The following is a 27,692-nucleotide window of genomic DNA, read 5'->3' as shown; positions in this document are numbered from 1 at the left end:
ATTTAGACTAAGCTTTTTAGGTCAGGCAGCCAGCCTGCTGGTTCACCCTCTCGGTCACTCTTGCTGCCACACTGGGGCCCCAATTTCAGTGACTGTGTCTAAGCACATCATGCAAGGGGCCCCTTCATCGTAGTGACCATTGAGCAGAATCCAGCGCCGCAGAGTCCGGCCGCTCTGGGAGGGGCTGCAGGGTCACTCATGCCATAAACATGTAGAGCTCCCAGCACAAAGGGACCACATACCCCACCGGGAGCCCCCCAGCCACTGCTGCTCTGCAGCTGGACAACACCTTGCACAACGGGCCGCCCCGCGTGTGCTAATTCCCTTAGAACGCATTCCCTCCCCCTCCCTTTCAGAGAATCGCCCTGGACAAGAACTAGAGATGCTCGCCTCCAGCCTGTTATATTTCTTCCAAAAAACAGAGTTAAAAAAAGACACCGATTTAGCCCACATGTTTGCTCCCACAAAACGTCCGTCTATCCTGCCTTTTGTCAGCCCACTCCCTGCCTCTGCCCTCGGGCACAAGCCAAGGGAGATTTTAACACGAGCACTGAGAAATCGATGCACCAGCCATTCTGTATTCATCTCATGCACACACCTGCTAATTTATACAGGTAACAAGGGTGTGTCTCTCTCTCTGAGACACACACACACACACACACACACACTCTGAGAACAGGGCTAGGGCTCCCCACACAATTCACACCCCTCCCCGGAAACCCTCAGAGCACCCAAGCCTGTGTGGAGCTCAGGTGTGGATCCCCCCTGGGAACAGAAAGATGCTTGGGAGACAGCAGACTGGCTCTGCCCAGCTTCTCGGCAGCTGGGAGGTGGAAGGGCCCGATCCCACTGAGTGGGGAGCAAAAGCGAAAGCCCCAGAAGTTCCCTGATGCTTCCTGGCGTGGCAGGGCTCTGGGCGAGGGCGGAGTCTGGGGGTGGTGGGAAAAAAAAAAAAAAAAAAAAAAAGGAGGCTCATGTGCTAGACATGATGCCACTTTTCTCGCTCTTCACCTTTAGGAACTCCGCCATGCTGGAGAAGTATTTCTGATTGGCCTCCGCCACCTTCTTCTCTGCCGCTTGTGGGTTAACTATCTCCAGACCCTGAGACAGAGAGACACGGGACTTGGATTTGCCATGCGCGCCTGATCCTGAGACATGGCCCCTGGGGGGTGAGGCATGAGGGGGTGGGAGGGTGTTTATACAGGGACCCTTTGCCCGGTGCTGGGGGTGGGAGGCTTTTAACAGCTGCACTGCATGTCAGTTTAGGACAGGAAGGGGTCCTCACGGGAGACATCAGTAAAGAATTCTCCAGCTGGGACGAGAGCCGAAAGATCCCTTGTCTGCCACCTGCCTGTAGCCAGCTGCCTGAGGAAGGGGCCAGAAACATCCCACACCCACTTGAGGGAAATTTCCTACTCCTCATTCATGGAGGGATATTTGGGGCAGGAGAGGGTCAAAGGCCACATCAATATCACCTCCCCAACTGCTCTTGGAGGTGCCGCATCCTTCATGAGCCCAGATCTATGGCAGCCATGAGGCTTACCTGGAGTGGAGTGAAGGCCACGCTGGAGGCTGTGCCTGAGGAGCGGTCCCGGATTGTTGATTTCCCACCATACACCATGCTCTGCTTCTGGAGCGTGCGCTGGGCAGGGACGGATGTGGGGTTAGCATAAGGATGCTATGGGGGGGGATGCCAGCAGGGAGCGGGGCTGCGATCGGAATCATGGCTTTGTTTCAAACACAGTCTGAGTCTGCAGGGAGCCTGAGTCCATCGCTCAGAGTGGGGAGCTCTCAGTGGGCAAATACTGGGGGGAGCCCGACTCTGTGGTGGGGAAAGGGAACCCCATTGCTCCTGAGAGGAGGGGGTCTCTACTGGTCCCTCATGGGAAGAAGGGCTCTGATCCACCATGCTTGCTTGGCACAGAGAGTGGCCTCCACTGGTGTGGGGCGGTGGGATCGGCTCCAGCATCATAGCACTATGGGACCCCAAGGTGTGAGGGGGGGGACCTGGCCCGCATGACTCCATCCCGTCTCCCTCGCTACCTGTAAGGTCTTTGAGATCCTGGCTTTGGTAGCCTCATTGACCTGCGTCTGCCGCACCCGACCGCTGCCTGACTTGCCCAGGTGGCCCAAGCTGAAGCCCAAGTCCTCTTGGTAGGCGTCTTCCTCGATCTGCGGTGGCAGGGGCAGATTCCAGGAGTCACACGGGGAAGGCAAGTGGTGAGAGCTCAAAGCACCCTAGAGACTGGCCCTGACTAGCACCAAGTATCCGCTTTGGAGCGGGGGTTACAAGTTCCATTTTGGGGTGGGGATAGGGAACAACTTGCACATCTCTAGCGAGTGTTGGTCTACACGGAGTGCGGCTCTGGATTAACTCCAAAATCAGCATCCACAAGGAATTCACCAGGGGCAGCTGCCAGCTCACCCCCAACCTTCATTCACACTCTGCTTCATGCATAGACCAGCCCGAACCACCACAATTGGCGGAAAAGAACCCAGGAGTCCTGGCTCCCAGCCCCTAGTGCTCTAACTGCTAGCCCCCACTCCTCTCCCAGAGCCAGGGATAGAATCTCTGTGGGGAGGGGGATGAAGGTTGCTCACCTCCCCGAAGCTCATCCTGTTGGCCTGTTTCCGGATCTCCGTGAGCCCCAGTCGCTCCTTCATCTTCCGATACCTGGGAGGGAACGGCAGGTGGATTGGTGCTGGACTGACCATGGCACCCAGTGCTCAGGGTGGGGGTGTGTGGTTGAATTATGGGACTGGGACACCCGAGTTCTACTCCCAGCTCTGGGAAGGGACTGAGGTGCCCTCTATAGGGGAAAGGCCCCAGGGCCCCATTCCCCACCCCTCTGAGCCAGCCAGTGCCTGCCCTGGTGCCAAATGGGAGCCAGCACCCCCTAGAGAGGAGAGGCTCTGTGCCCCATTACTCACACTCCTCAGCCAGCCCCCCATGCTGGTGCCAGATGGGAGCCAGAGCCCCCTGAAGGCCCCCCACTCAATCCCCTCTCACCTGCGGCCTCCTCGTTTCTTTCTCTGGCCATCCAGGGGGGCCGGCAGGGGCTTCACCTGCTTCACAGGGGGAGGCTCCTGCCATTTGTCAAACTTCCGTTCAATCTCCTCCTTGAGGTCGTAGCCCACCTGCCAGGGGAGGGGAGACACTGAGAACTAGCCGGGCAGTCGCCACGCTCCCCTGCGCACAGGGAGGGCACAGCTAGGGGGCCAGATCACACACACAAAGGGGGCTGCTCTTACCCCCTAGACCCCATTCTCCTCTCAGAGCCAGGGAGAGAACCCAGAAGTCCCAGCTTCCAGCCCCCCTGCTCTTACCCCTAAACCCCACTCCTCATATTTTTGATACCTACCTTCCCCTCTGGGCTCTCATGGAAGCTGTCAACCCGAGCTGCCAGTGTGCACTTTGCAGCAACAAGACGAGCTGCCTTCCTCCGCAGGTCCTGTGGGAGAGAGGTGTCAAGGTGCTGGGAGACAGAGCCTGGAGGATGAAGCACAGGGGCATCGGGATGCGGGGGGGGGGGGGGGGGAGGGGAAGACAGAGCAGGGAGATGCTGACGAGCATCAGGGCGCTGAGACCCGGTGTGAGAGTGTGTGAGCGCAGAGAAATATCGGGGCGCTGGGGACAAAGCAGGGAGATGAGGAGCTTCGGGGCTCTGGGATCAGAGTGCGGGGGGAGAAGGGAACCAGATGGTGAGCCAGGTGTCAGGGTCTGAGATATGGGGGAACAGAGTGGGGAGATGCAAATGAGCATCAGGGTGGAAGGGGACAACAGATGGGGAAACAAGGTTGTCAGGATGCTGGGATCTGGGGAAGTGGGGAGCGATGGGAAGACAGGCGTCAGGGCGCTAGGTGGGAGGGGAGAGCTCAAAGGCACTGAGAAACGTTGGGGTGTGGGATCCAGAGGGACAGAGTGGAGGGGCATTGGGGGTGGGGGAAGAGCTCAGGGCACTGAGAAACATTGGGGTGCAGGACTGGTGGCGGGGGACAGAGCGGGGAGGTGCAGAGGAGCCTCAGGGGTCCTGGGATTGGGAAGGGGGGAGAAGAGGACCAGTAGGGAATCAGGGGCTGGGATATATGGAAACGGAGCAGGAAAATGCAGATGAGCATCAGGATCCTGAGATGAGAGGGAGGAGAAGACGATAGATGGGGAGACAAGGTTGTCATGATACTGGGATCTGGAGGAGGGGGAAGAGACAGGGAGTCGTGGGTCAGGATGCTGGGGGTGGGGGGAAGAACTCAGAGCACTGAGAAACGTCGGGGTGCAGGGGGAATGGAGCGGACAGGCGATGTGGCGCTGGGACCTGAGGGTCCGTACCGGGGGCAGTGACTGCACGATGTCGCTGTGGTAGATGTACCCCGTGTGGGGCAGCACCGAGGTGCTGGAGAAGCCGGACAGGGTCTTGCGCTGGGCTCCCAGGAGCATGATGTTACAGGCCGGCATCTTTGAGAGGTTGGTGAGGCCACCAGCGATGCCTGCGGGGTGGATGGGCAGTGTTAGACACCCGCTGTCTGCCTGGGCTGGATAGGAGCCGGCACTCCCTAGCAGGGAGAAGCCCTGCCCCCCCTCCTGCCCCACCCGGCAGCCCCTCACCCATGATCTTGGCAGCCGTGGAAGCCCCGACGATGATGGACAGGTTGGGGGCGATGAAGGACATGCGGGACTCCACGTACTCGTAGATGCGATGCTTTGATTGGTTGAGCTCCAGGGCCATGTCACAGGCTTCCTCGATGCGTTCCAGCTCCTCTTCCGTCAGCTGCTGCCTGCATGGGGGTGGGGGGGAGAAGACGGGTGACCCCCACGCCCTGGCCTCCTGGAGGGCTGCACAGACCCGGCTTGAGCTCCGACAGGGGCCCCCAGACGCAGGGCAGGTGATTCCATGTCTCAAATGGGCCCCCCGCCTCCCACTGAGATGCAGCTGCTTCTGGGGCAGAGCCTACAAATAGGCTGGAAAAGGGAAAGGCAGGCCAAGGTTCCTCCTGCCAGATCTCACAAGCAGCCCCCTGGGATCTCTTATGCCTGGGTAGGCTCAGGGGCAGCAGGGACTGGAGCCACTGAAAGCTGGAGCCAGGGACAGAACCCAGGAGTCTTGCCTCCCCTGCCCTCCAGCTCAAGGGTCAGGTCCCTGCGAATGGGAAATGGAGCACTGGGAGGGGCAGCCGGGAACAGAAGACAGGAAGGAAGGAGGGGCCCAGTGCTCCACCGCCCACACAGGAGGCAGGACCCGCTGCAGGCCTCCCCACTACAGTGGCAGGTGGGGAAACTGGGGATGGGGGCTCCTGCGGCCTGATGTCCCGCCCCTCCCCCACGGCAGGGCAGGGATCAGAGGGGTGAGGGGCTGCAGCCCAGCGTACCCTTGCGTGGTGGAGGCCGTGACGCTCACCACCATGATGGTGGCGTTAGTCAGGATCTGTTGCACGTTCTCGTTGTTCTTGCACTTGTCCAGGCTGTTGCCCAGCTCCTGCACAGGGACGAAACAGACAAACATAGTGCGAGTGTGAGAGATAGCAGCCCTGGTGCTGCTCAGCCTAGCCCCAGCCCCAGCCCCAAGGGCACTGTAAGGCGGGGCAGGAGGGAAAGAGAAGGGGGGAAGGAGAGAAGAGACCAGAAGATAGCAGGTCGCCAGCCAGAGCCTGCTGTCCCTGCCCAACCCTGGCTACCCCCGTCACCCAGACCCCTGGTACGCCCCCTCAGTTTGCCCCTATGTCTGGCTTTTCAGTGCCCAACCTCCCTCACCTGGACTCTTAGTGCCTACCCCCCGCATCATAACCCAGATCCTCAATGCCCACCCAACCTGGTTTCCCCCCTGGCTCCCCCACCATCTGGGCCTTCAGTGCCCACTCCCTGGCAGCCAGACCCTCCACCCACCCCCTGCTGCCACTTAACTCCAGCAACACAGAGGTCTGGGTCATCCCAAGCACCTGGATGTTCACTGTTTGCTTCCCATCCCCCTGCCCAACCCCTTCAGTTCCTGCCCTTCACCCTCCACCCTATGCCCAGCCCCAGCACCTCCTCCTCCTAGCACCCATCTGCCCTCCCCTCCGCCCAGCACTGCCCATCACTTGTCCCTCCTACTCCACCACTAGCAGCAGCGGGCGGGAACAGCGCACACCTTGACCGTGCGGATGTAATCCAGAGCGTTGGGAACCAGGGACTCCAGCTCGGGGAATCGCTTGGAGTATTTATCCCGGATGAATTTGTGGATGATGTCTGATAGGACCCAAAAGGGGAGGGAAAAGGACGAGACCCGTTAGTTACTAGGGAGCAGACCTGGAAATCATCTGGGGGCCTCTGTCTTCTGTCACAGAAGCCCCCAGACTACACCTGAGCAGCTGCGTGTCCCCAGCCAGGCCCTGTATGGCCTCACATAGACAAGAGCTGGGGATTACCCCACCTGGCTATTTCACAAACTCAATCTCACAGCACTTGAAGGGCAGAGCAGTTCTCAATTTCAGAGATGGGGAAACTGAGGCACGGAGCAAGGGAAATGGTCACCCAGCAGCCCAGCTGGGAATAAACCCAGCTCCCAAGTCCATGGCGCTCTAACCACAAGGCCATACAACCTCCCTTTCCTTCTGAATTAACCCTTCTACTTCCTCTTCTCTGTTCTGACAAGCAGAAGGTCCCAAATCGAAAGTTTTGGTTACTCATTCCGGCTCAGAGCAAGGAGAGGCCATTTGCTCGACTGTGCGCCGGGGACCTCCTCCAGCCACGGACATGGCAGAGAGCAGAGCTGTGTATGCCAGGAGCGCATCCCTGCTGGGGCGGATGCTCTGTATGCTCACAGAAAGAGCCCCCGTGATTGTCTGATGTGACCTCCTGCACAAGGCAAGCCAGAGAACTTCCCTGACTTTGCTATGGAGAGCCTTGGGGGAGCACAAGCCAAAGAAGATGGAGCCTGTCCCTCGCATGGCATCTCCCATACCCCCAAACACACTCTGCGCCCCCACCCCACAAGCTTCTCTTTTAGCAATGCCCGCCCCAAGGCGGGCCACTCACTCAGTTCATTCTCGATCTCCACCGTCAGATTGTTGGCATCGACGATGACTCGGTACTCCGGAGCTGCTTCCACCGGCCCCATCACTGCAGAGAGAACGCACGTAAGGATCTCACTGGGGCTGCCTGGGGCGCAGTGCTGCAGGGAGCAGGGTGGGGGGTTCAGTACGGGGTGCTCTCCCCTAGGAGTCAGGGCTGGTCCCAATGCCCTGTATGGCAGTAAGGGGCGCTGTGCTGCAGGGAGCAAGGTGGGGGCTCAGTAGGGGGCACTCTCCCCACACAGACAGTGCTGACCCCAGTGCTAGGAGGTGCTGGGATGCTGGTGGTACCACCTTTGCAGTCAGAGCAGAGAGGTTAGCTTCACTCCCCCCCAGCTGCAGTACCTTCTGTGGCTTTCGACTGTTTGCTGATATACTCCTCGATCTTCACCATGATCTCCGCAAACTGCCGAAAGAAAACACAGCAGGCTCTTCTGTACTTGGAAAAGGTGAAGTGAATGGGGGAAAAGGGAGGCAACAGGGGGTGCTCTCCTCTCTGAGTCAGGGCTGACCCCAATGCCCCAGCATGGCATTAGAGAAAAGAGGCCCCATGTTTCATTCACCACCCCCCCCACCCTCAAGCCCACCAGCCCCCCACGTGGGGCCAGATTGAAGCCAGCGCCCCTTAGAAGAGAGAGGCCCCATGCCCCACCCCCAAGCCAGCCAGTCCCTGCCTGGGGGCTGGATGGGAACCAGTGCCCCCCTAGAGGGGAAAGGCCCCCCATCTCTCACCATCTTGCTGTCCCATAGCTTGGCGATGCTCTTGACGGAGTCGACGTTGAGGTCCAGCTGCATTTCCTCCTGCACATCCTCGATGGCCGGCTCATTTTCCTCATCCACAAAGTTCTCCTCCTCCTCCGCTGCCTCCTCCAGGTCAGCCAGCAGCTCGTCCGCCAGAGACATCCTTCAGGTCTGGGGCAGCGAGGGGAGAGCAAAGGTGAGCAGAGCCTGGAGTGGGGGAGGCTTCACCACACACCCTCTGCCCTCCGGGTTATCCCACCCATTGGCCACCTATCGACCCCACCCAGGGCCCCGGCAGGGCTGGAGTCAGGCCTCCTTTTGTGAGCCCCACCTCTTCCCCTGCCCCCCAGCCCCTTCTCCCTGCCTGCAACCCCATGGGCCCCACCTCCCCCTCAACCCCTGCCCGCCCCACCTCTCCCGTATCTGTGCCCCATCTGCACCCCCACCTGCCCCCTTCACTGTATCTGTGCCCCACTGCACCCCTACCACCCCACCTGCCTCCCACCCCACCTCCCCCTTCACTGTATCTGTGCCCCACTGCACCCCCACCCAGCCCCCCCTACGGGCTGCCACCCCCCCTTCACTGTATCTGTGCCCCACTGCACCCCCACCCGCCCCCCCTACGGGCTGCCACCCCCCCCTTCACTGTATCTGTGCCCCACTGCACCCCCACCCGCCCCCCCTACGGGCTGCCACCCCCCCTTCACTGTATCTGTGCCCCAGTGCATCCCCACCCGCCCCCCCTACGGGCTGCCACCCCCCCTTCACTGTATCTGTGCCCCACTGCACCCCCACCCGCCCCCCTTCCCCTGCCTGCCCCACCCCCCTTCACTGTATCTGCGCCCGATCCGCCCCGCGCGCTGCCCGTTACCTGCTCGCGCCCCTCCCACTCCCCGGTCCCCGCGCTCGGCGCGTCACGTCCCCGCTTCCGGCCCGCACCGCTGGCGTCACCCGGGTCCCTTTAAGGAGCCCGCCTCGCGCTGCCTCCGCCCGCCCCGTTTGTGGCGTCATCAGCGCGCGTCCGGCTTGGCCCCGCCCCCGCTGCGGGACGGGACGTCGCCCGCAGGCAGGAGTCGGGGAACCGGGTCCGGGGGAAGGTGGGGGGGTGAAGCGAGGGAGGGAGGATCCCCGCGGGGGGGTGAAGCGAGCGAGCGAGGGAGGGGGGATCCCCGCGGGGGGGTGAAGCGAGGGAGGGAGGGGGCATCCCCGCGGGGGGGTGAAGCGAGGGAGGGAGGGGGATCCCCGCGGGGGGGTGAAGCGAGGGAGGGAGGGGGATCCCCGCGGGGGGGTGAAGCGAGGGAGGGGGCATCCCCGCGGGGGGGTGAAGCGGGGGGGATCCCCGTGGCTGCCGGGGGGGGTAGTGGCAGCGGGAAGGGTCAGTCCCTGTAGGGGGTTTCGTGTCCCTGGTGGGGCGTGTTAGCAGAAGGGGAAGGTGGGCCCGTGTAAGGGGGATGGGTCCCTAGTTGGGGGTGTTAACAGCAGAGAAGTGTGTGTGGGGGGGTCGCAGCTCAGTGCTTAGTGGGGTGACCCCATTTTCCCCATTTCCCTCCCCCCCCCCCGCAGCGCCATGGCCGGGGTGGGCTTCGAGGAGTTCTCGGTGCCCCCAGGCTCGGAGCTGGCGCTGCCCCCACTCTTCGGGGGGAACATCCTGGAGAGCGAGCTGGAGACGGAGGTGGAGTTCGTGGACGGGGGGCTGAGCGGGGACAACCTGCAGGACGAGGAGGAGGAGGAGAGCCAGCAGCGGCAGCGCGAGCTGGGACGCCGGAAGATTCAGGCACTGGGCCGGCGCTGCAAGGAGATCGAGCAGGTGGGGAGGGGGCACCGCGGGGGCTGGAGCTGGACACAGGGCTGGGGACCAAACCTGGCCCCACCCCCTGAGCCACTCCCTCTAGCCACTGGCCATGGCCTAGCTCCGACCCCTGAGCCGCTCCGACCCCTGAGCCACTCCCCCCCCACTGACCATGGCCTGGTTGTGCCCCTGAGCCACGCCCCCCTGCCACTGGCCACAGCCTGGCTCCGCCCCCTGAGCCACTCCCCCCATTGGCCATGGCCTGGCTACGCTCCCCCCCAACTCACTCCCTCCATTGGCCACGGCCTGCCCTGCCCTGTAAACCACCAGCCCCCATGGTCCATAGTGCCCCAAGCCATGGCCCAGCCCTTCTGCCTAAGTCATCACCTCACACGTGCCCAGCCCCATCCCACCCCACTTCCTTCACAACCACCAGTCCCTGCTTCACCAACCCAGGGTACCCACTGTCCGCCTTCAATGGGCCTTGGGCCCTGCCCCCTCACCTGCCCCACCCCCCAGCATTCTGGTCGCCTGCAGACGCTCGTGTGCTGCATCTGGCCAGCCAATTGGCTCTCACCGGCCCTGATTACACCCCAGAGTGCCCCCTGACGCATCCCCAATCCCAACTGCGCTACCCTCTCCCAGCCAGAAACACTCTCTTTAAGGGAACAACATACACCAGCTCACGGTGCTAAGTGAAGTTACCAGATGCTTTATCTTATGCACCCTGGAGTAGATGAAACAAGTTTATTAACTACGAGGAGAGAGAGAGATTTGAAGGGATCAGAATGCTCTCTAGTGCTTGCTTCAGCTAGGTTAGATTCAAAGCAAAATCTCTCCCCGCATGCTTCCAGCTGACCGAATTCTGTAGGCCAAGACCCCCACCGCCGAATGCAGGGCTGGTCCTCTCAGGTGCGGCGAATGCGATGGGCAGGGAGAGAGGTAGCTCCCATGGGGTCTTTGCCCCTCCTTTGTATAGTGTCAGCCCCCATTTGACAAACCTTTCCAGCTGAGAGCCGAGGGAGCTGGTGGAGGAAGGAGACCTCACATTGTTTCTTTGCTAAGGCCACGTTTACACTACACAGTCACGTCGGCATGCTGTCGCCACGGTTATTCAATTGTTTGCGGGCACGCATGCTTGGTGCCTTGTGGCAGTGGGGGCCAGCCTTGCCAGGGACGCATGTGTTGATTGTACCGGCAGTGTGGGATGGCTCCTGAAAGCCAGCGGTCGACAGAAAGGTCACGGCGTCTGTGCCGATGTTGCATCTACCTAACTACGTCGCGCACGACTGTCAGCCACTCGGGAAGGTGGCGCTACCAAACCGGTGCAGACACGGGCTTACACACCCCTGAGCGACGTAGTTCTACTGATCTAGGTCTGTAGTGTAGATCCAGCCTTTGTCCCTGCTCCCCTTCCTTGCCCAAGATTGGCTGCTTGCTCGGTGCTGGCGCATCGGCTTGGTTGCCACCAGGCCAGGCCTCCCTTGTCTTTGAGAAACCGGCCTAGCCACTCCCCAGACCTAGCTGGGAAACGCATCTGTCGGGATCTCAGCTCATTACATATAATGCTGCTAGGTGCCTTTTGCCATGATATCACTGCTCCACAAGCAGACAGTCTTCAGCTGGTCCCTCCCCAGCCATGCCTTGTACAAAGCTTATTACACTAGGGTGGAGGGCAGTGATATGCCAGCCTCAGGGTTCAGGAGCCTAATAGTGATCCCCAGAGCCGAAAGAACCACACTTGTGTGAATTCCTTGTTCCACTTACTGTAGGATGGTATAAAGAAAAGGAGTACTTGTGGCACCTTAGAGACTAACAAATTTATTAGAGCATAAGCTTTCGTGAGCTACAGCTCACTTCATCGAATGCATCCGATGAAGTGAGCTGTAGCTCACGAAAGCTTATGCTCTAATAAATTTGTTAGTCTCTAAGGTGCCACAAGTACTCCTTTTCTTTTTGCGAATACAGACTAACACGGCTGCTACTCTGAAACCTGTCATTATGTAGGATGGTATGTTTTATAGATAATTCTCACAGCAAAGTAGTTAATAACTTGGGGCAAGTATCAGGTGTAGCCGTGTTAGTCTGTATCCACAAAAACGAGGAGTCTGGTGGCACCTTAAAGACTAACAGATTTATTTGGGCATAAGCTTTTGTGGGTAAAAAACCCACTTCGTCAGATGCATGCCTCTGAAGAACTTAGGGCAAGTTAATCACTGGTTAATAACACAGCGAAAGCAGCCTGGTTAACCAGTCTCCATTCAGAACCATTCCTTACATCTGTGTTTTCATCTCATGCTGCAAAGTAGACACATTAAAGCAGCTCTCGAGCCTTGGTCTGAGTCTTATGGGTGAGGGGTGTGAACACGGGTGCACTGCGGAACACTCGACCCCTGAACCCCCCGCAGGATGCATCTTATGCAGGGGGTGACCCCTTGGCTTGGGCAGAGGTGGGAGGTGCTGGGAGAGAAAGCTCCAGCCTGGGTGAGCTACTGGCTTGATGCGTCTGCGTCCCCGGCTCTAGGTCAATGAGAGGATGTTGAACCGACTCCACCACGTGCAGAAGATCACACGGCGGCTCAAGCAGGAGAGGAGGTAAGAGCTCAGGGACGGGAGCTGGGCCCAGCGCGACAGCCTCAGCAACTCCCTGTCCAGGGAGCACCCAGCCCAATGGGGTCCTGATCTCACTGACATTGTGTCTGGGCAGCACCCAGCCCGACAGGGCCCCAGTTTCGGTGACTCTGCGGCTATGCAGTGCCTGGCATGATGGGACTCCAATCTCAGTGAGTCTGGGAAGTGCCCGGTGCGACGGGGCCGCGATCTCGGTGAGTCTGGGTCTGGGCAGCGCCTTGCACGATGGGGCCCCCAATTGCGGTGAGTTTGGGTCTGGGCAGTGCCCATCCCAAAGGGGCCCTGATGTCAGAATGTGTCTCTCTTTGTCCCCACTACAGATTCCTTATGAGAGTCCTGGATTCCTATGGGGATGACTACAGACAAAGCCAGCTCACCATTGTCCTAGAGGTAGGAGCCCCTCTCCCCACTAGGGGGTCCCTCCCTGGAGTGGGGCAGATTCTGTTTTGGAGCTGTCAAGAGAAGTCAGCCTTTCACTGTGGCCCTGCTCAGCTCCAGAGAGCCCTGGGTGGGAGCCCACTGAATTGCTCTGTCCCGCCTCTCCCCAGGACGAAGGCAGCCCCAGCACAGAAGCCCCCACCCCAGGCAATACTGAGAACGAACCTCCAGAGAAGGAAACCCCCCGGCGCTTCCCTGGCCCCCCACCAGCCGGCCCAGAGCCCAAGAGCCCATCCCAGGCAGAGACCCCCACTGGGAAGAAGCGTCGCCGGCATGGGCGTGAGGACAAGGAGCAGAGAAGCAGGCGGCTGGCCCCTGCCCTCCTCCCCATGGATGATTTCTCTGCACAGGTACCGGTCACTCCTCTTGCTCCTGGGGGGTAGCTAGATGGGGCTGATATGGGTGAGGGGCAGGATACCAGGGTAGATGGCCCATGGGGCTGATGTTGGTGAGGGGCAGGATACCAGGCTAGATGGACTCGGAGCTTGTGGGCCTGACTCTTTTCTTTCCCCCCTCCAGCTCAAAGAAGAGGATGAGTTCCCCTGCGACCAGGATGCTGTGCTTGGCTCCAGCTGGCCCCGGCCCCGGGACAAACTCCTCCATTACCCCAAGTTCTCCAGTCCCGGGGCCTGTGCCGATTTCGACTGAACTCTCCTGAAACTGACCAGGCCCCTGGCTCCAGCCCTCAAGGGGTTAAACCAGGAGAGGTGCAGTCCCTCCCTGTGGACTGGGGGGGTTAACCCCCTGTACACCAGGCCCCTGTGCTGTAGGACTGACAGCTAAGCGGGGACAGGGTGAGTAAAACTCCTGCAGGAATCTTTCAGGGTTAAAAGCCCCGCAGAGCAGGGCGGGTCTCGTGATGAGGAAATAAAGAGACGTTGGTCTGGGTCAAAGCGCACAAACCCTGAGTGAACTCTGCTGTACTGAGTTAGAGCAGGGGGTCGGGATGTCTGGGTCCTGTACCTGGGAGGGCAGTGAGATTTAGTGGTTAGAGCAGGGAGGGCTGGGATATAGGACAGGTGGGTTCTCTCCCTGATTCTGGGAGGGGAGGGGGGGTCTAGTCTTTGTTTGCACAGCCCTCTGGCCCCTGTGTTGATGGGAGGGTCGTTGCAACCCCCCAATAAATAATAAATGGAGGCAGGATGCCTGTGTTCTAGTCCCTGATTCTCTACTAGGCCCCCCCGGCCTGTGTCTCCCTCATGTCTCCCCTCTCGCTTCATGATCGAGTGAGCAGCGGGCCAGGGCCCTGCCTCTCCCCCCAGCTGTAGATGGGCCCCCTGGTCAGTGCAATGAAACTGTGCATGCAAGTCTCATGTCCGCCTGTAGAGGGCAGCCGCTGTGCACGCTCCAGGTCTCCCCCTCCAGCAGCGCCAATGACACTCAGAGCCAGCAGGGGGCGCCAGTGACAGACACACACACACACACACACACACACACACACACGCTGCTTCTTTAAGTCAAAACCTTTATTACATCCATGGGGGGAGGTGGACAGAACCAAACCCCCCTGTAGCCAGCAGGGGGCAGCGCGCTGACCCAGCCCAGGGGGAAGGCTCCTTCTGCAACCATGTCACAGCTTCTTCAGCCAGTCCAGGTTGGGCCCCTCCTTGTCACAGGGGTGGGAGGGGATGTTGGGCATGTTGCCATCATCTCGCACAGGCACTAGAGAGAGGCGGAGGCGGCTTAGGGGGTGGGATCCCTCAGGGGCCTCTCCCCAGGGGACAGTGCAGAGGTGAAGGGGTTAAAGCCACCCCTGCACTGGATCAGCTGGGGCTTCCCCCCCCCCCCCCCCGAGGTCAGCACCCCACTGCCATCAGCCTAGCTGCAACCCGCTGCCATGAGGATTGGCCGGGGGGAACCAACCAGCTGAGACTTGATCCAGCTGCCCTGGTGTGGGGAAGAGAGTAGGGGGTGCTCTCCCCTGGCAGTCAGTGCTAACCCCATTGCCCCAGGGCAGTGCTAGGGGGCGCTGTAGGGAGTGGGATGGGGCACAATCCTCTGGCAGTCAGTGCATTGCCCCAGGGCAGCGCTAGGGGGCGCTGTGCTGCACGGAATGGGGAGGGTCAGCAGGGGGCGCTCTGCCCCGGCAGCCAGGGCTGGGCCCGATGCCCCAGTGCAGCGCCTGGCACTTCTCTCTCAGCTAGGGACGAGGGGGGTCAGGCCCCACGGGGGGCGGCGTGGCCAGGAGCTCTCACCTGGGTAGACGTAGGGCGTCGCTCGGTTGATCATGCCGGAGAACTTCGTGTAGGGGCTGAGCAGGGGCGCCACCGCGGCTGCAGGCAGAGAGACACGGACAACGTCAGCGCAGCCCCACGGATGCTGGGGAGGGGGGAGCTCAGTAGGGGGCGCTGGGCTGCGGGGAGCAGCATGTGGGGCGCAGCGGGGGGCGCTGCGCTGCGGGGAGGGAGGGGGGCGCTCTCCCCTGACAGTCAGTGCCAGCCCCCTTGCACCACTACGGGGTGCTGTGTAAGAGCAGGGGGGGCTCCCCCCATCCGAGGTGTGGGGGCGACTCACCCAGGATGCCGATGGCGAAGGAGACGGTGATGACGGGCTCCTTGGCCCAGGCGTTCTTCAGGAAGGCACCGATCTCTGGAGGGGGGCAGGGAAAGCGGAGCATGAAGGGTTAATGTCCTCCCCCAACGCAGATTCCCCCCTCCCCCCCGCCAGCTGGGGCAGCCCCCCCAACGCAGATCCCCCTCCCCCCCTCCAGCTAGGGCAGCCCCCCCAACGCAGATCCCCCTCCAGCTGGGGCAGCCCCCCCCCCAACGCAGATCCTCCCTCCCGCCAGCTGGGGCAGCCCCCCCCAACGCAGATCCCCCCTCCCCCCCGCCAGCTGGGGCAGCCCCCCCCAACGCAGATCCCCCTCCCCCCCTCCAGCTAGGGCAGCCCCCCCCAACGCAGATCCTCCCTCCCGCCAGCTGGGGCAGCCCCCCCAACGCAGATTCCCCCCTCCCCCCCGCCAGCTGGGGCAGCCCCCCCAACGCAGATCCCCCCCTCCCCCCCGCCAGCTGGGGCAGCCCCCCCCAACGCAGATCTCCCTCCAGCTAGGGCAGCCCCCCCCAACGCAGATCCTCCCTCCCGCCAGCTGGGGCAGCCCCCCCAACGCAGATCCCCCCTCCCCCCCCGCCAGCTGGGGCAGCCCCCCCCAACGCAGATCTCCCTCCAGCTAGGGTAGCCCCCCCAACACAGATCCCCCCTCCCCCCGCCAGCTGGGGCAGCCCCCCCAACGCAGATCCCCCCTCCCCCCCGCCAGCTGGGGCAGCCCCCCGAAGGAGACACTCACTGCTCAGCGCCGCCATCTTCCCTCCCGCCGCACAGGAAGGAAACCCGGGGCCGGGCCGGGCAGCCTGGGACTTGTAGTGCGGGGCCGCTGGCCCCGCCCGCCTCCGTGGAGAGAACCCAGGAGTCCTGGCTCCCAGCCCCCCCTCCCCAACCACCGGCCGCCCACTCCCCTCCCAGAGCCGGGGAGAGAACCCAGGAGTCCTGGCTCCCAACCCTCCCCCCACCTCCGTAACCGCTAGCCCTGGTTCTGGGATGGGAGCCAGGACTCCTGGGTTCTCCCCCGCCCGCCCCCCGAAACCTGAACCCCAATAACAGCCCTTGGGGGCAGCTGCACTTCAGACTCCGATTTGAGGGGTGGGGTATGAGGCGGGGGAGGGGGAGCTGAGGCAGTCCTGAGGCCCCCTTCCCCTGTGGGATGGGGGGGCTGGAAGTTGGGGGGGCTGAGAGGGTCCCAGAAACCCCCAGACCCCCACATCAGAGGCAGCTGAATGCCCCTGCCAGCCACCCCATTGCCCCACACCACAGAGGGAACCCCCAGGGGACAGCCCCCCCATCACACATCTGCTTCCTCTGAGTCACCAGGGACTTTCGGGAGAGCACCCAGCACACGGCTCGACGGGGCGTGGTGAACCGCGCTGGGGTGGCCAGGCTCCATGCTCCGCCGCCTCAGTCCCCAGCACTTCGGAAATGGGCACAGGACTCCTGGGTTCCCTTCCTGGCTCTGGGGTGGAGATGGCCCCTGTACCACTCTAACCACTAGACCCCATTCCCCTCCCAGAGCCAGGGAGAGACCCCAGGTGTCCTGGCTCCCAGCCCTCCCTGCTTTTACCACTAGACCCCACTCCCCTCCCAGGGCCAGGGAGAGAACCCAGGTGTCCTGGCTCCAAGCCCTCCCTGCTCTTACCACTAAACCCCACTCCCCTCCCAGAGCTTGCTGGGTGGCAGGGCTAGTGCAAGGTAGCCTAAGGCTGGTCTTGGTAAGGCATAGCACTGCAGCTCAGGACACCTGGGTCCAATTCCTGGCTCTACCTCTCTTGCCCCCATGCTATGTGGTCTTGGGCAAATCACTGAATCGCTCTGTGCCTCAGTTTCCCCATCTGTGAAATGGGGAGAACAGTCCTTCCGTTGTCTATTCACCTGTGAGCTCTAGGGAGTGTCCCTCACTTTGTGTCCATGCAGCGCCCAGCACGACAGGGCCTGATCTCGGTTGGGGGGGGGCTGTCTGTGCAGCACCCGGTGCCGTGGGACCTGCCATCTCAGTCCAGAGGGGCCGATGTGCAAGTGGGGGGGTGTCTGTGCAGCACCCAGCACGATGGGGCCCTGAGCTCAGTGTGTGTGTGGAGGGGGGAGTCTGTGCAGCGCCCAGTGCAACAGGGCCCTGAGCTCAGTGTGTGTGTGGGGGGGGAGGGGTCTGTGCAGCGCCCAGCGCAACAGGGCCCTGAGCTCAGTGTGTGTGTGTGGGGGGGGTCTGTGCAGCGCCTGGCGCGATGGGGCCCTGAGCTCAGTGTGTGTGTGTGGGGGGGGTCTGTGCAGCGCCTGGCGCGATGGGGCCCTGAGCTCAGTGTGTGTGTGTGGGGGGGAGTCTGTGCAGCACCCAGCGCGATGGGGCCCTGAGCTCAGTGTGTGTGTGGGGGGGGAGTCTGTGCAGCACCCAGCGCGATGGGGCCCTGAGCTCAGTGTGTGGGGGGGGGGGGAGTCTGTGCAGCACCCAGCGTGATGGGGCCCTGAGCTCAGTGTGTGTGTGTGTGGGGGGGGTTCTGTGCAGCGCCTGGCACGATGGGGCCCTGAGCTCAGTGTGTGTGTGTGGGGGGGTGTCTGTGCAGCACCTGGCGTAACGGGTCCCAGATCTCAGTGACTGTGTGTGTGGGGGGGGGTCTGTGCAGCGCCAGGCGCAACGAGGCCCCTGAGGTTGGTTGGCACTACCGTAATACATGTAGCAGAGGTGCAGGCCCCCTACCCCCCCGCAGCATTTGGGCCCCCATTGGAATCAGAAGTGGAGATTTTCCATTGTGGTCGGTGGCTCATTTCCTAGAGCTGGGTTTCTCCCAGTGCCTCTGTCCCAGTCCTGCCACTTCCCCATCGCTGGCCGCGCGGCTGCTCACCATGGCCGTGACTCTGCCAGTCCTACTCTTGACAGTCGGTGAGTGTCACTGCCAGCCCCACAGCTGGAAGGGGGCTAGAGCAGGGGGGCTGGGAGCCAGGACTCCTGGGTTTTCTCCCCAGCTGTAGGAGGGGAGTGGGGTCTAGTGGTTAGGGGCTGGGAGCCAGGATTCCCTGGGTTCTATTTCTGTCAGAGCAGATGAGGACTGTTCAGGCCATCAAGAAGGGGGTCACCCCCGGGCCCATGAAGACTCCTCGGTGGGGTGGGGGAATGCAGGGGAGGGGCTCTAGGGGAGAGGGCAGGGTAAGGTGCAGGCTGTGATGGGCAGGGCCAGAAGAGGGGCTGTGTGTATGGGGGGGCTCAGGTAGGGTGGGGAGCAAAGGGGGGAGGGAAGGAGGGCTGTTTGGGGGTCACCCAGAGGCTTTCCCCCCCCCCCCGCTCTGTGTCTCCAGCTCTGCCGAAGCCATCCCTCGTCTGGGATCGGGCCGCAGGTGCCGAGGCGGGAATCAGGCTGCGCTGCTCCGTCCCGGGGCCGCTCGGGGACGGCTGGTTCACCCTGCACCGGGACGGCACACCAGGCCCTGTGGCCGAGGAGCAGGCCCCAGCGCAGGGCTCAGAGGTCACGTTCCTGCTGCCCAGCATCGGCCCTGGCGAGCGGTACCGGTGCGGCTACTGGAACCGGGATGCGGCCGGGGGGCGGGTGAAGTCCCCGCTCAGCGACCCCGCTAACGTCACCAGCGGTGAGTCCTGAGGGTCTGGTCCCAGGGGCAGGGAGTGGGTGGGACCGGGGAAAATGGACCCGGGGATCGGATCCATGGGGCAGGAGAGGGCGGGTAGATGGGCCCATGGGTCTGATCCTGGGGGAAGAGAGGAGATGGTATACCGGGATAGATGGGCCCATGGGTCTAAGCCACGTGGGAGGATACTGGGCTCTCCCAGTTGCCCCCCCCCCAGTCCCAACCCCAGCTCGGGATACCCAATAGCCCACCCCGATGCTCTGCTTCCCTTGTGCCAGGTCCAGATCGCTACCCCAAGCCATCCATTGCCGTCAGCCCCGGCGCGGAGGTCTTGACCGGTCAGACCTGGACGATCCGGTGCTGGGCTCCGTATGAGGGGATGAGCTTTGTGCTGTACCGGGCGCGGGAGTTTTGGACTGAGCGAGCGCCTCGCGGAGACCCCCCCACGGCCGAGTTCCACCTGGGGAACGCCAGTGCCGCCAACGCGGGGAGATACACCTGCTACTATCACAGCACCAGCGAGCCCTTCGCCTGGTCCAATGCCAGCAACGCCCTGGAGCTCAGCGTCATAGGTGGGGGGAATGGGGCATGGGGCGTCTCCCCTCTATGGAGCGCCAGCTCCCATCCGGCCCCAGGGCTGGGACTGGCTGGCTCAGGGGGCGGGGAATGAGACACGGGGCCTGTCCCCTCTAGGGCACGATTTTTTCAGCTCATTTTGTATAGATGTGAATGTCTATGGGATGTATATGGGAATAGAGGGAGGGTGTAGTGGGATGGATGGGGGAATAGAGGGAGGGTGTGGGGGAGATGGATGGATGGGGGATAGAGGTAGAGTCTGGGGAGATGAATGGATGGGGGATAGAGTGAGGGTGTGTGGGATGGGGGATAGAGCGAGGGTGTGTGGGATGGAGGGACGGTGTGGTGGGATGGATGGGGAGACGGGGGATAGAGGGAGAGTGTGAGGGGAGGGATGGAAGGAGGGTGTGGGGGGATGAGGGATGGATGGGGAGATGGGGGATAGAGGGAGGGTGTGGGGAGATGGATGGAGGGATGGGGGATAGAGGGAGGGTGTGGGGAATGGATGGATGGGGGATGGTAGGATAGAGGAAGGGTGTGGGGGGATGGATGGATGGGAGGATGGGGGGATGGATGGCGCGGTTGTGATCGAGTTCCTGGGGGGGCCACACTGAGATTGCTCAATCAGGGCAACCTGCAAAAAATGCAGTAGACAGGCCCCCAAAGCTGGTGGCTATTCAAATACTTTGATTCACCCAGAGCTTCTCCAACACCTTCCTGGTTACTCAGATGCCAAAACAGCTCCCTTAAAGCCACTCAGCCTTGGGCTCCCACTCACATACGATGAGGATGACTGAAAATCTTGTTCCTCATATAACAAGTTCTACCGATACCAAAGGATCGGACACATCGGCCCCAGGTCACTGAATATCTCAGATCTTACCCAGATACACACTCACAGCCAATTCCTGTTAACTAAACTCAAACTTACTAAAAAAGAAAAGAGAGGGTGAGCGAGCGAGCGCACGGGTTCAAAGATCGGTATCCGTACAGACACGAATACGGTTCTTAGGTCAGTTTCACAGCCGAGATGTGAGCTTTAGAGTCGCAAAACGTTCTTTCAGAATTACTCTATTGGTTCAGTCCAATGCCCGGGTGCCCCAGACTGGAGCTGGAGACCTCAGCCTGGCGACTCGAACTTCCCCTGATGAAGCTTAAGCAGATCTCAGACGACAGGATCAGGGCCCACAAGTCCTTTCCTAGCTCTCTGGGAGCCTCTTAGCAGCCTGCAGTCCTTGGTGAAGTATTGTGGCTTTGAAGTAGAATCACCTAGTTTCTATGTAGGTGTCCTGGACTCCGTAGACCCAGGTCACTAGGTGCATTCAGCAGTATAAGGTAATTATCCCTAAAGCAGTTCCTAGATGATCTACTGCGAATTTCAAAGAGAAATATAGACAAGGACATTTTTACAGCCAAGTTCCATCTAAATGTTAATATTCCTGTTTGCTCTTTGAATCAGTAGAGCATAGAGACGGACAGGAACCGGCTGGTTACACTGCTAACCCCTAACAAGATATAGGCCAGTGGTTCTCAACCTATTGACCACGGTGGGCCGCAAAATGTGTTATGTGCATAGGTGCCGATATTCCAACGTGCCGAGGGGTCTTTGAGCTCCAGCTGTGCCCCCACTCCACCCCTGCCTCTTCCTGCCCCCTCTCCACCCCCGCCCCACCTCTTCCCGCTCAGTTCTACCCCCTCCCCAAAAGCATGGTGCATCCTCGCTCCTCCCCCCCCTCCAGAGCCTCCTGCATGCTGAGAAACAGCTGATTGCAGCAGGTGGGAGGCGCGGGGAGGGCAGGGGAGGTGCTGATCCGCAGGGCTGGAGGCGCTGGGGTGGTGGTGGTGGTGGTGAGCACTGTTCCTTCTAAGCTGCGTGTGCACACAGATCCTAAACCCCGTGCACACGGCGAAACACCGCGCGCACAACAATTGGTACAGAAGAAACTTTTTGTGCACCCGACCTGTCAAAAACTAGAGGAGACATTGATGGGGAGCTGATGGGGGGCTGCCGGTGGGTGCTCAGTACCCCCCATTTTTCCCCCGTGGGTGCTCCAGCCCCGGAGCACCCACAGAGTCGGCGCCTGTGGTGATGTTGGCCACATCCAGTGCTACCTGTGTGGCCCTGAGGATGTCACCTGCGCCGCGGCTGTGTGCTGATCGGGCTGCAAGCGGGCCATGGACAGCAGGTTGAGAACCGCTGCTCTGGGAAAACAAAGACAAACACAATCCCTAGCTTCTTCTAACGCTCTAACAAGTGCACGTTTCGAAGCTCTAGTGTATCTCACGTGGAATGGCCCCAATCCCCATTGACATAGGCACTAATATGTCTCTAAAGGCTGAATTTGGGTCATATAGCCTGTTAGGTGCTTCACCCTTTCTGGCTCCGTGTCACGGGGGAGTATGGGGACGGCTGGAGGTCTATGGCAGCGGCTGGCTGGCGGTCTATGGGGGCCGCTGGATGGACGGACAGCCGTGTGTGGGGATGGAAGGGTGGAAGGAGGGATGGCTGGAGGGTTCATGGAGGGATGGAGGGGTGGGTGGTTGTCTATAGGGATGGATGGAGGAAGGGATGGATGGAGGAATGGGGGACGGATGAAGGGGAGTGTCTGGGGAGGGAGGGAGGGATGGATGGAAGGGTGTGTATGGGGAGAGATAGGGGGATTGAGGGAGGAAGGGATGGAGGAATGGGGGAGAGATCGAGGGGTGTGTCTGGGGAGGGATGGATGGATGGAGGGGTGTCTATGGGGAGGGATGGATAGAGGTGTGTGTAGGGCTGGTGGGTAATGCACCCCAGTGCATTGTGGGGTGGTACCATAGGGTCTGTGGGTGGAAGCGCCCCCTGCAGGCCGATGACCCTGCCCCGGCACGGGTACAACCGGGGCCACGCGGGGCCAGAGCAGCATCTCACGGGGGCTCTTGGCTCTTCCAGACGTTCCCAGCGCCCGGGAGAGGTTCGTGGACGTGGGCAGGAAGCTCCGGGTGAATTGCTCCATCCCCGACGACCTGGGTGGCTGGTTCTTCCTGTACCGAGACGGGGATCCCAAGCCCCTGGCCTGGATTGCAGCCGATGGGGACAATGGGCCGGCCGGCTTCGATCTCCCAGAGGAGCAGGCCCTGGGCCCCGGTGGGGTCTTCAGCTGCCACTACGGGCCGGAGGAACCGGGCACCCATTTCGACCTGGATCTCAATGACATGGAGGTGCAGACCCAAGGTGAGTGCGTGGCCGGGGGCATCCAGCAGTTCAAGGGTTAATCAGTCTGGACATGTATGCACTGGGCTAAGCTGGGATGGGGGAAGTGGGGCGCTGGGTATGGACTGGCTATAGTCCTGCCTGGGAACTGGCCAGGGGGGTGGGCCCAGATGGAGAAGGTGTGTGGGGATGGGTAGATGGATGGAGCGGTGTGGGGGGATAGAGGGGTGTGTATGGGGATGGATGGAAGGGTGTGTACGCGGAGGCATAGATGGACGGGGGGATGGATGGACGGAGGGGTGTGTATGTGGAGGGATTAATTGATGGAGGGATGGATGGATGGAGGAGTGTGTTCGGGGATGGATGGACGGAGGGTTGGGGGGATGGACGGAGGGGTGTGTATGGGGAGGGATGGAGGGATAGAGGGGTGTGTATGCGGAGAGATGGATGGACACAGGGGTGTGTATGCGGAGGGATTAATGGACGGAGGGAGGGAGGGGTGTGTACACAGAGCGATGGATGGAGGGCGGATTGGGGGGGATGGATGGAGGGGTGTGTATGGGGAGGGATGGAGGGATAAGGCGGTGAGTTCGCGGAGGGATGGGTGGAGGATGGATGGAGGGGTGTGTATGGGGATGTATGGATGGAGGGTTGAGGGGGGATGGACAGAGGGGTGTGTACGCAGAGGGATGGATGGACACAGGGGTGTGTATGCAGAGGGATTAATGGATGGTGGGATGGATGGATGGAGGGGTGTGTATGGGGATGGATGGATGGATGGATGGATGGAGGGTGGGTTGGGGGGGATGGACGGAGGGGTGTGTACGGGGATGGATGGATGGATGGATGGAGGGTTGTGGGGGATGGATGGAGGGATAGAGGGGTGTGTATGTGGAAGGATGGATGGAGGATGTGGGGGGGGATGAACAGAGGGGTGTGTATGCGGAGGGATGGATGGACAGGGGGATGGATGGATGGAGGGGTGTGAACGCAGAGGGATGGATGGACGGAGGGGTGTATATGGAGAGGGATGGAGGGATAGAGGGGTATGTACACAGAGGGATGGATGGATGGAGGGTTGTGGGGGATGGAGGGATGGATGGATGGAGGGGTGTGTATGGAGATGTATGGATGGAGGGTTGGGGCAGATGGACGGAGGGGTGTGTATGCGGAGGGATGGAGGGATAGGGGGTGTGTACGTGGAGGGATGGATGGAGGGAGGGTTGGATGGAGGGGTGTGTATGGGGAGGGATGGATGGAGGGAGGGTTGTGGGGGATGGATGGAGGGATGGACGGAGGGTGTGCACGCGGAGGGATGGATGGAGGGAGAGTTGGATGGAGGGGTGTGTATGGGGAGGGATGGATGGAGGGAGGGTTGTGGGGGATGGATGGAGGGATGGACGGAGGGTGTGCACGCGGAGGGATGGATGGAGGGAGAGTTGGATGGAGGGTGTGTATGGGGAGGGATGGATGGAGGGAGGGTTGTGGGGGATGGATGGAGGGATGGACGGAGGGTGTGCACGCGGAGGGATGGATGGAGGGAGAGTTGGATGGAGGGGTGTGTATGGGGAGGGATGGATGGAGGGAGGGTTGTGGGGGATGAATGGAGGGATGGACGGAGGGTTGTGTACGCAGAGGGATGGAGGGAGGGGTGTGTACGTGGAGGGATGGATGGAGGGAGGGTTGTGGGGGATGGATGGAGGGATGGAGGGAGGGGTGTGTACGTGGAGGGATGGAGGGAGGGGTTAGGGGATGGAGGGAGGGGTGTGTACGTGGAGGGATGAAGGGAGGGAGGGTTGTGGGCGATGAATGGAGGGATGGACGGAGGGGTGTGTACGCGGAGGGATGGAGGGAGGGGTGTAGGGGATGGAGGGAGGGATGGAGGGAGGGGTGTGTACGCGGAGGGATGGAGGGAGGGGTGTAGGGGATGGAGGGAGGGATGGAGGGAGGGGTGTGTACGCGGAGGGATGGATGGATGGAGGGTTGTGGGGGATGGATGGAGGTATGGACGGAGGGGTGTGTACGCGGAGGGATGGATGGACGGAGGGCTGTGGGGGATGGATGGAGGGATGGACAGGGGTGTGTACGCGGAGGGATGGAGGGAGGGGTGTAGGGGATGGAGTGAGGGGTGTGTACGTGGAGGGATGGATGGAGGGAGGGCTGTGGGGGATGGATGGAGGGATGGACAGAGGGGTGTGTACGCGGAGGGATGGAGGGAGGGGTGTAGGGGATGGAGGGAGGGGTGTGTACGTGGAGGGATGGATGGATGGAGGGTTGTGGGGGGATGGATGGAGGGAGGGGTGTGTACGCGGAGGGATGGATGGAGGGAGGGTTGTGGGGGATGGATGGAGGGATGGACGGAGGGGTGTGTACGCGGAGGGATGGATGGAGGGAGGGTTGGACGGAGGGGTGAGTATTCCAAGCTCTGGGAGGAGTGTGGGGTCCAGCGATTAGAGCTGGAGGGATGGGGTGGGGATCAGGACTCCTGGGTTCTCTGCTCTCACGGCGAGGCTGATCTCTAACAGTATATTTTTTCTATTGTCTCCTTCCTGCTCCCCCAGGCTCGCACTCCAGGGGCAGCAATTACAGCCAGAGCAACGTACTGCGGCTGGGCCTGGGGGCTGCCGTCCTGCTCCTGGCGCTGCTCTTTGTAGCCCAGGCCTGCTGGGAGGAGAGACACCTGCAAGGCTGAGGCCAGTGAGTTGGTCCTGGGCGGGGAGATGGGGACGAGGCCATGCTGGAGATTCCTGAATCCCAGCCCCCACCACCCCCGCTTTAACCGCTAGTCGCCACTCCCCTCCCAGAACTGGGAAGAGAACCCAGGAGTCCTGCCTCCCAGCCCCTCTGCTGTAACCACTAGACCCCACTGCCCGCCCAGAGCCAGGGAGCGAACCCAGGAGTCCTGGCTCCCAGCCCCTCTGCTCTAACCACTAGACCCCCCATTGCCTCCCAGAGCCGGGGAGAGAACCCAGGAGTCCTGACAGGTGCCTGCGCCCCCTCCCCAGCATAACCACCTTGATTTTCCACTACAGCCAGCTCCCGGGGGGTATTTGGGGTGAAGTTGCCCCCTCCCCCTAGTCTGTTTCACACTTGGCACTCTCCTGCATCTCCCCACACTCGGGGGAGGGCTGGGATTTGGGTGGGCTCCAGGGTGGGAGGAGCAGGACTGAGACCCCATCTGTCCCAGGGGGGCTGGGGAGGCCCCTCCGTCCAGGAAGGGGGGTCTCAGGAGTGCAGCTAACAGAGGTTCTCTCTCCCCTCACAGGCTGTCATGGGCCTGCAAGCAACTAAGGGAAGGAATAGGCCCCCCCACTCCATGCAGCCGCCTCTGCTGGGATTCACCCCCCACTCCACCTTGCCCCCCACCTGGTCTACCCCACCCCCTCCCTTCCAGCCCCCCAGCCCCCACCTACCAACCACCCCTTCATCCTGTCCAACCCAGTCCTCTCTATTCCCCCGCCCCCATTAGCCTCCCCCAACATACTGTGATCTTGCCCCCCAACATCCTCTCCACCCTGGACTATCTCAGCCCCTCCCACCAGCTCCCCACTCTGCCCCCATCGCAGCCTATGGCCGCCCCAGATTCTAGGGTGGGTTCCCCATCGCCCTGGCAAAGGGAGAGCAGACGTTTCAGAGCAGGGGGAGCCCTGGGGGAGCCCACCTGGTCCCTGGAATGGTCAGTCAAGCACCCCCACAAGGCGGGCAGGGGAGCTGCCAGCGGGAGAGGGCTGAGGGATGGTACCAGACGTCTCCCCCTTCTGGAGCCGCGAGCGCTGGGCTTCACCACTGTCCGGCACCTCCTGTATTTATATGGACCCACTCTGGTTATACGGACTAGGGACTGGTCCTCAATAAAGAAAGTGTGATGCCCTCCAGGAGGTGTGTGTCTGGTGATTGGCAGCTTGTGTCTCCCCGGCCCCTTCCTCCCTCACACCCTGTTATTACCACACTGCCAGTGTTAGTGCAAGGGCCGCCACTGGGACAGTGTAAGTGTCCCCATCATGCTGGGCGCTGCACAGACTCCCGTGACCAAGGTCAGGGTCCTGTTGCTCAGGGTGCTGCACAGACCCCCACCCATGACCGGGATCGGGGACACCATCATGCCAGACGCTGCACAGACCCCAACTAAGATTGGCGCCCCGTCACACCAGGCATCCAGGCTGGGCTTTAATGCCCGAGGCGGGTGTCAAAGGGATAACGAAAAAGGGTAGTTGACTTAAAGTGTCCACCCATTGCAATGGAATCGCCCTGGACACGGAGATAAACCAGTGGTGGAGGGGCCCTAGCCGTCTATCCCCTGAGCGCAGATGGTCCCTCAAGGACGGGTGAGCAGGAGCGGGGAAACGCAGGCCGGGTTTCTTGGTTCTGTACGGACCGGTGCATTTGTCGCGTGATTCCATGCAGAGCCCCGGCACTGGGCGAAGTCTCTGTGTGCGTCGTACCCCTACCTCCAGAGCGTACAAAGCTGTCTCCCAGACGGCTGCCTTCAGTGAGATACCGGGAAAGGGGCTACTGGGGTATCTTAAAACACTGTGGGATCCAGAGCGAGTGTCCAGCAGGGGACACCGGAGCAGTTCTGCGACGTTCAGTGCGCACAGGTGGGGCGGAAATTAATGTGTTTTTTTTCTACCGTTTTGATGCCTAATATCGATGGTCTCTCCCGGCTGGTGATCCGTTGGGGGGCCCGGGATGGAATTTCTCTCTTTCCAGTTTTTTTCTGAACCTGGTTTATTTAATTCACACACTGAGAAAAGCTCCTTAGAATCAGGCGTTACAGTGTAAACCCATCATCCCAGCTCAGCTCTGGCAGAAGGGGAAGCAAACCCAGGCGTTCCCCATTGCGCCCGCTCCTCACACAGTGCCATGGCTCATGTCGCACGTGGGCAGGTTTGCAGGCTGAGAGAGAAAGGTGCAACATCAAACTTTCCAGAATCAGCAATTGCCACAGTTAAAGTTTCCTGAGCAACCTTAACTCTGCCCACTTGGCCATGTGCCACACATCCTTTAATTGCATGATCATGTACTAATTTTACCTACATGGGTCACCAGCTGGGTTTGATGGGGTGGGAATCTGCATGGAAATAGTGGTCAGACAAAGATTGAAGACCAGCCCCTGTAGTCTCCTGGCTTCCAGCCCACCTCACCAACCCCAAGGCTGCAGGG

The 27,692-nt window shown here is 61.2% G+C and overlaps 8 protein-coding genes across 23 annotated transcripts in view; 5 read left to right on the top strand and 3 right to left on the bottom strand.

Annotated features, from left to right (window-relative positions):
- LOC119846859 (immunoglobulin superfamily member 1-like) overlaps nucleotides 1-27,692 on the bottom strand; it is a 597,460-nt gene that overhangs the window by 438,541 nt on the left and 131,227 nt on the right. The window lies entirely within an intron of this gene.
- The window catches only part of LOC119847133 (immunoglobulin superfamily member 1-like), a 660,993-nt gene that overhangs the window by 572,901 nt on the left and 60,400 nt on the right, over nucleotides 1-27,692 (top strand). The gene's annotated exons all lie outside the window — the stretch shown is intronic.
- LOC119847459 (leukocyte immunoglobulin-like receptor subfamily A member 6) overlaps nucleotides 1-27,692 on the top strand; it is a 652,437-nt gene that overhangs the window by 564,345 nt on the left and 60,400 nt on the right. The window lies entirely within an intron of this gene.
- The window catches only part of LOC119846912 (immunoglobulin superfamily member 1-like), a 615,137-nt gene that overhangs the window by 555,982 nt on the left and 31,463 nt on the right, over nucleotides 1-27,692 (top strand). The gene's annotated exons all lie outside the window — the stretch shown is intronic.
- On the bottom strand, nucleotides 387-8,792 carry PRPF31 (pre-mRNA processing factor 31). The gene is made up of 14 exons (XM_038381613.2): nucleotides 8,657-8,792; nucleotides 7,777-7,956; nucleotides 7,390-7,450; nucleotides 7,010-7,093; nucleotides 6,123-6,220; nucleotides 5,365-5,471; nucleotides 4,604-4,773; nucleotides 4,328-4,485; nucleotides 3,363-3,452; nucleotides 3,011-3,138; nucleotides 2,602-2,674; nucleotides 2,044-2,172; nucleotides 1,544-1,642; nucleotides 387-1,101 (listed from the first exon to the last, which is right to left on the bottom strand). Exons 2-14 carry the CDS (start codon nucleotides 7,945-7,947, stop codon nucleotides 973-975), a joined length of 1,497 nt encoding a protein of 498 aa, XP_038237541.1. The 5' UTR covers nucleotides 7,948-7,956; nucleotides 8,657-8,792; the 3' UTR covers nucleotides 387-972.
- TFPT (TCF3 fusion partner) lies at nucleotides 8,783-13,844 on the top strand. Of its 2 annotated transcripts, none has more exons than XM_038382382.2 (6): nucleotides 8,783-8,851; nucleotides 9,349-9,592; nucleotides 12,099-12,169; nucleotides 12,526-12,595; nucleotides 12,754-12,993; nucleotides 13,163-13,844. In XM_038382382.2, the coding sequence occupies exons 2-6, from the start codon at nucleotides 9,353-9,355 to the stop codon at nucleotides 13,289-13,291; spliced, it is 750 nt and encodes a 249-aa protein (XP_038238310.1). In that variant the 5' UTR covers nucleotides 8,783-8,851; nucleotides 9,349-9,352; the 3' UTR covers nucleotides 13,292-13,844. The 2 variants fall into 2 exon arrangements, with proteins under 2 accessions (XP_038238310.1, XP_038238311.1); XM_038382383.2 differs by having other exon boundaries at nucleotides 8,827-8,882.
- Nucleotides 14,097-16,059, bottom strand: NDUFA3 (NADH:ubiquinone oxidoreductase subunit A3). Its single transcript, XM_038382384.2, has 4 exons — nucleotides 15,927-16,059; nucleotides 15,158-15,232; nucleotides 14,839-14,916; nucleotides 14,097-14,305 (listed from the first exon to the last, which is right to left on the bottom strand). Exons 1-4 carry the CDS (start codon nucleotides 15,940-15,942, stop codon nucleotides 14,214-14,216), a joined length of 261 nt encoding a protein of 86 aa, XP_038238312.1. The 5' UTR covers nucleotides 15,943-16,059; the 3' UTR covers nucleotides 14,097-14,213.
- LOC122457242 (immunoglobulin superfamily member 1-like) lies at nucleotides 17,797-26,394 on the top strand. Its single transcript, XM_043501214.1, has 6 exons — nucleotides 17,797-18,065; nucleotides 18,479-18,766; nucleotides 19,048-19,335; nucleotides 22,269-22,550; nucleotides 25,091-25,226; nucleotides 25,795-26,394. Exons 1-5 carry the CDS (start codon nucleotides 18,029-18,031, stop codon nucleotides 25,219-25,221), a joined length of 1,026 nt encoding a protein of 341 aa, XP_043357149.1. The 5' UTR covers nucleotides 17,797-18,028; the 3' UTR covers nucleotides 25,222-25,226; nucleotides 25,795-26,394.

The sequence above is a fragment of the Dermochelys coriacea genome, chromosome 23 (genome assembly GCF_009764565.3).
Source record: "Dermochelys coriacea isolate rDerCor1 chromosome 23, rDerCor1.pri.v4, whole genome shotgun sequence".
NCBI classification, from domain to species: domain Eukaryota; kingdom Metazoa; phylum Chordata; order Testudines; family Dermochelyidae; genus Dermochelys; species Dermochelys coriacea.
Note: the sequence above shows the minus strand (reverse complement) of the source record. Positions and strands in the feature narration are given on the sequence as shown.

Excerpts from the sequence above, each read along its gene's own strand:
- PRPF31 (XM_038381613.2), bottom strand. The coding sequence starts at position 7,947 with ATGTCTCTGGCGGACGAGCTGCTGGCTGACCTGGAGGAGGCAGCGGAG. Across the intron at positions 7,094-7,389 it reads ACAGTCGAAAGCCACAGAAG|TGATGGGGCCGGTGGAAGCA; the intron begins GTACTGCAGCTG and ends TTCTCTCTGCAG. Across the intron at positions 5,472-6,122 it reads ATTACATCCGCACGGTCAAG|GAGCTGGGCAACAGCCTGGA; the intron begins GTGTGCGCTGTT and ends GTCCCTGTGCAG.
- NDUFA3 (XM_038382384.2), bottom strand. Across the intron at positions 14,917-15,157 it reads CTTCGCCATCGGCATCCTGG|CCGCGGTGGCGCCCCTGCTC; the intron begins GTGAGTCGCCCC and ends CTCTGCCTGCAG. Across the intron at positions 14,306-14,838 it reads GACGCCCTACGTCTACCCAG|TGCCTGTGCGAGATGATGGC; the intron begins GTGAGAGCTCCT and ends GCCTCTCTCTAG.
- LOC122457242 (XM_043501214.1), top strand. The coding sequence starts at position 18,029 with ATGGCCGTGACTCTGCCAGTCCTACTCTTGACAGTCG. Across the intron at positions 18,066-18,478 it reads AGTCCTACTCTTGACAGTCG|CTCTGCCGAAGCCATCCCTC; the intron begins GTGAGTGTCACT and ends CTGTGTCTCCAG. Across the intron at positions 22,551-25,090 it reads CATGGAGGTGCAGACCCAAG|GCTCGCACTCCAGGGGCAGC; the intron begins GTGAGTGCGTGG and ends CTGCTCCCCCAG.
- TFPT (XM_038382382.2), top strand. The coding sequence starts at position 9,353 with ATGGCCGGGGTGGGCTTCGAGGAGTTCTCGGTGCCCCCAGGCTCGGAG. Across the intron at positions 9,593-12,098 it reads GCTGCAAGGAGATCGAGCAG|GTCAATGAGAGGATGTTGAA; the intron begins GTGGGGAGGGGG and ends CCCCGGCTCTAG. Across the intron at positions 12,170-12,525 it reads CGGCTCAAGCAGGAGAGGAG|ATTCCTTATGAGAGTCCTGG; the intron begins GTAAGAGCTCAG and ends TCCCCACTACAG.